Below are 5,377 nucleotides of genomic sequence, written 5' to 3' on the forward strand. Positions count from 1 at the left end.
AATTAACCGGCCTTTTAAAATCAATTCTGTCTGAAACTTAAAAGAAGTTTAGAATTTCAGTGTTTCTCACATACTGGAAAAAATTGAAATAAATATTGATCAGTCAAGAAAACTGTTAATCCTTGCAGGCAGATACAATTGAGCATATAACTCATTTATAATAAATATAAATACAGTGCTTTTAAATTTCCTACCACCTGATTGAGCAGAGCAGATAAACACTTTAACTAATACTTTGAAAATTATTTTATAGTTAAACTAATCTTTGTAAAGATGTAAATTAGTTAGAGGAAAAATCCTATAATAGTCTCTTCTCAATTGTGGTGGATATATAAATAACCCTGGGGTTTGCAATAAAGGAATCTAAGATCTTCATGGAAGAATAGAGTTAAAAGGACCAAAGTTTGGGCAAACCTTATAAATGTTATACTCACATTAAATAAAGATGCTGTCAGTACAATTTTTCACATATTATGAATTTGGTTTCTAACCATTCTACAACTAATAAACAAGTCGCATTCATAAATTGATTTGACCACAAATGAAAGGAGTTAAACCTTGCAGACTCTGGACGCATATCCACCTAGAAAGAGTATCACTTATTCCCTTGAAGCATTACAGCAGGTAGACCCTTTCTTGCTAGTGTATGTTCACTTGGGAACACTGAAAATCTCTTGAGGTGGTTAATCCGCGGATGTCTCGATTTCCAGACATGTTTTTGCTTTTGGGATATTTGGCAAATTTAAGGAGCCTGGGACCTGTATAGTCAAAGTTTGGAACAAAATGTGTATTATCACTGCTTCTACCTCATGCAACCTTTAAGTTCTCAGGTGCTTTGCTTTTTCATGAATGAACGTTACATCAAGAGGCATTCAGTGTTGATGACTTGATACGCACTCAACTGGTGCTCCATTTTGGTGGTTACTTTTCCTTGCCTGTTACACAGAGGCAGCATTTTTGAAATGTTATGTCAATTGTATTTATTTTTCATTCACAAGCATCCCTACAGTCAAATGATTGATCCTGCATTCATGTATATATCTGACTACTTTAAATTTTGTTTAAAACTATTTCTACTTTATTTCCTTCACGATTCTCCATATCTTCTTATCATCACTCAACACTCCGGGAATGAGGGTGATAATGTATATACAAAACTAAGCTTGCGCTTGGCAAACAGGCAGCAGAGTGTTCAGACAAGCCAAGGGTAAGAGTTAATTGTGCTCTGTGACAGCGAGCAGCCATCTCTTAGGTGGGCAGAGTTGATCAGCTTTGGCTCTGGAACATAGCTTTGTTTACATTTGTGCTTGCTTGAGAGTGGAAATTTCTCAAGTAATTCTTAAACTTCTGTGATTGTTCTGCTGGTTTCCAGTTAATGTTCCTTGCTAGGTAGCAATTTCAATGAGAAACTTATAAATTACTTTAGATTTGTTGCAAATAATGTTCTCTAGAAATGCTTTCTCACCTCCTTTCTTGTCCTCCAACAAATTGTTCAAATCCTTTTTGATTATATGACTTATGGGACATTGATTCTTTTCTCCAGGGTCTCTCTCCCTCCCCGGCCCCTCTCAGTATTTTTGGCTCCTCCCTCTCTCCAGATAAGAGAGTATATTTTCGAAGCTTGAATTTACTCTTCCTGATGTTTATTTATATTTCCTAAGACATTGTAATAGTAACTTACTGTCTAAGTCCATTTGCGTTTATTATAAAGGAATACCTGAGGCTGGGTATTGTATAAAGAAACGAGGTTTATTTGGCTCATAGTTCTGCAAGGTGTATGAGAAGCATGGTGCCAACATCTGCTTCTGGTGAGGGCCTTGGGCTGCTTCCACTCATGGCGGAAGGGGACCAGTGTGCAGAGAGGAAGCAAGAAGTGGGGGAGGTGCCAGACTCTCTTAAACAACCCAGCTCTCATGAGAACCAGCAGAGTGAGAACTCACCACTCCCCCCTCCCACCCAGGGAGGGCATTAATCTAATCACGAGGGATCCACCCCAGGACCCAAAGACCTCCCATTTGGCCCCTCCTCCAACACTGGGGATCAAATTTCAACAAGAGATTTGGAGGGGACAAACCATCCAAACTATAGCACTTGCCAGCAGCTTTACCTGCTTTTTCTGTTCCCTATTTAATTCTTATAAGTTGCCTAGAAGTACATTTCCACATATTCATATTTTGGGTAAGAGGAACTCATGATCAGAAGAAATTAATCCTTAGATTTAATATAGTGTATTGACTTCTTTAGCCACTATGAATTCCTAATATTATAAAATTAGGATGACTTATTTCTGGTAGTTCTTGAATTTTGCTTATGATGAGAAATGTAAGTTATGCATATCGTCTAAATATGAGGGAAAAGAATAAAAAAGCCACTAGTATTATTTGATCATATTGTTTAAAGTAAATTTCTAAGGAACAACTATTTTGGCTGGGTGCCATGCTCATACCTATAATCCCAGCACTTTGGGAGGCCAAGGCAGGAGGATGGCTTGAGGCCAGGAGTTTGAGACCAGCTTAGGTAACATGGCCAGACTGTCTCTACACAAAATAGAGAGATTAGCTGGGCATGGTGACATGTACCTGTAGATCCAGCTACTCGGGAGGCTGAGGCAGGGGGCTTGCTTGAGCCCACGAGTTCGAGGTTACAGTGAGCTATGATCCTGCCACCGCACTCCAGCCCGGGCTACAGAGTGACGCTGTCTCTACACAAACAAAAAACAGCCATTTTCTTTATTTCCTTCAGTGTTTCCATGCTTCACATTTTTGTAACCATTTCAGTCAATTGGTTAAAGAGCCCCCAAAGAATTCAAAGAACAAAAAGACGTTTCAGAGGCAGTGTTTCTTCCACGACAATATTCATGCATTTGACCTTGGTCTCACGGATTTATCACTGGCCCTTCCTAGCTGGTCATTACTATATTTGAACTCTGTTGTGTAGTCTTTATAAACCAAGGTATTTTGGATCACTTGAAGCTTATAAACCAAGTAAATGATTCTAAAGCTGTCGATGAAGCTCAAAGGGCTAGTGGATGGTAGATGCTGCCGCCACTGGGGCAGAACAGACAAACCCACGAATCATGGCTAATGCCATTCTCAGAGCTTCCTTCCCATTCCCTTTTAGGGCTGCACCGTTGTATCTGTCCCTGGGCGTGTATATGTACGAGAGTGGGCTGGAGGTAGAGTTCAGTACTTTATTTCCTAAGACACGCAATGGTGGGTGGTGGTTTATGAATTATATTGGGAGTCTACTGGCATTCATCACCCAAACTTGGGAAGACAATAATGTCTGATTACAAATAGTTACATATATCATAGTTCTTGTTTTTCGTTTTAGTCCCAGGAGGGGATAGCAGAAAGCATGTAGGAATGAAGTGAGAGGCCCTTGGTTTTAAGGCCTGATTCTTTAACTGGTTTTCGACCTTACGTAAGTTTATTACACTCTCACAACTTTAATGTCCTTGTCTGTACAGTAGAAATAATATTACTTTCTTCTCATTGTTGTCGTGAGCATTAAAGGACACAGAATAAGCGAAAGTTATTTTTAATCTAGAAAATCATACAGAAGTTTCAAATTTTGTTTCTTTCCTTTCCACTGTCTTGACAGAACTCTTTTTTCCTGTGGTCCATCCTTATCCCCCTCCCCCCCAACTTGAGCCTAGACTGCTTATGACGGAACTTAATTTCTTCATATGACAGACCAGCCAAGAAGCAGAGGTGCCAGAGGGCAGAATCTTTATCGCTTCAGCTCTGCTGTGCTGATCCCAATTCCTGCCTGTCTTTAGATTTCATGCCTTAGCAGGAAATAAGCATATTTCACTATCTCAGACCAAGTGGAACCAAGATAAACATTCATCTGTGTGGGTTCAGAGCCTTGCTCCCCTCTCACTCACTGTGTGACTTCTGGGATGTTGCTCAAGCTCTCTGAGCCTCCGTTTCCTCATATGGAAGGTGAGAGTAGTGCTACACTGCTCACAGAGGTGTTCGTCTGGATTTTTCTGGAAAAATATCTGTGAAGGGCCAAAGTGTTCAGTAATTGGTATATATGGTTATTAATGGTGATTAATGATATACATTATATGAGAATTTTGAATCCTCCTTTCTCATGAGTTTTTGGACAAAGATATTACCAAATGTTTTTATGATAATTAAATCCATTTTCATAAAAGGAAGTTTTAAGATTCTCTTAACAGATTGTACCCTATAATGATCGTTGACTTTCTCCTTATTTGCAATGAAACAAATGATACTCATCATTCATTTCCTTTTCCCCAGACACACACACACACACACACACACACACACACACACACACATGCACGCATGGCGCACACATTCTCTTCCTCTCACTTTGCCTGTTTGGTCTTCAGCACTGACGGATATTGTTTCACGATGATAGAAGAAGACGATTCTGGGATGCCTGTGGTCACTTCCGGATGCCTAGGACTAGAAGGCTCAGATTTTCAGTGCCGGGTAAGGACGGTCACTTGATTCTGCTTTGTAGCCCTTCATCGGCTGGGTTTCCAACAAATTTCGAGCAAGTTAAAAACAATTGTTTTTCTTGGCCATTCTGTTTTTAGTACGGTCATATAAAACACAATGACGTTTGGGTTTTTGAAGGACCACATATAGGATGATAGCAGATGGTGGTCCCATAAGATTGTGACACCATATTTTCACTGTACCTTTTCTATGTTTAGATATGTTTAGCTACACAAGTGCTTACCTTTGGGTTATGGTTGCGTCCAGTATTTAGTACAGTAACGTGCTATCCAGGTTTGTAGCCTCGCTGCGACAGGCTATACCATATGGCCATTGTGTGTAGTAGGCGACACCATCTAGGTTTGCATTAGTATACCAAGTGATGTTCGCACAACGATGAAATCACCCAATGATGCATTTCTCAGAACATTTCCCCGTCTTTAAGCGTGCATGACTATAATTGGGAAAATAATTGAAAATTTCCATTGGGTCAATTCCTCCATTTTGAAATCAAATATTCTTTTTATTTTTGCTGTTAACCTTTTTGCTTAGTGTCTCATTAGATCATCTTCCTCAAAACCCAGTTTAGCTCATCGCATTAAGACAAGCTGCCTTCCTCAGTTCACACAGTGTACGTTGGTTATTATAAATGCAGTAGTAATTTTGAAATGCAAAAATTGAAATGAAAAAATTGCAATATAGATAATGCATGGTGATTTGAAAGACGTTACCTGATAGAAAATAACATTTTCAAGATATTTGAGTAAGATTACTAGAATTTTTTTTTTTTTTGAGACAGAGTCTCACTGTGTTGCCCCGGCTAGAGTGCCGTGGCGTCAGCCTAGCTCACAGCAACCTCACACTCCTGGGCTCAAGCGATCCTCCTGCCTCAGCCTCCC

General features: G+C 39.6%; 1 protein-coding gene across 3 annotated transcripts in view; it reads left to right on the forward strand.

Moving 5' to 3' along the window:
* BMPR1B (bone morphogenetic protein receptor, type IB) overlaps positions 1 to 5,377 on the forward strand; it is a 193,364-nt gene that overhangs the window by 138,863 nt on the left and 49,124 nt on the right. For all 3 annotated transcript variants that reach the window (XM_012647175.1, XM_012647176.1, XM_012647178.1), the window contains one exon: positions 4,367 to 4,469. In XM_012647175.1, the coding sequence (XP_012502629.1) occupies positions 4,367 to 4,469 (103 nt within the window). The remainder of the gene's footprint in view (positions 1 to 4,366; positions 4,470 to 5,377) is intronic.

Source organism: Propithecus coquereli, unplaced genomic scaffold (genome assembly GCF_000956105.1).
Source record: "Propithecus coquereli isolate 6110/MARCELLA unplaced genomic scaffold, Pcoq_1.0 Scaffold26, whole genome shotgun sequence".
Classification (NCBI taxonomy): Eukaryota; Metazoa; Chordata; class Mammalia; order Primates; family Indriidae; genus Propithecus; species Propithecus coquereli.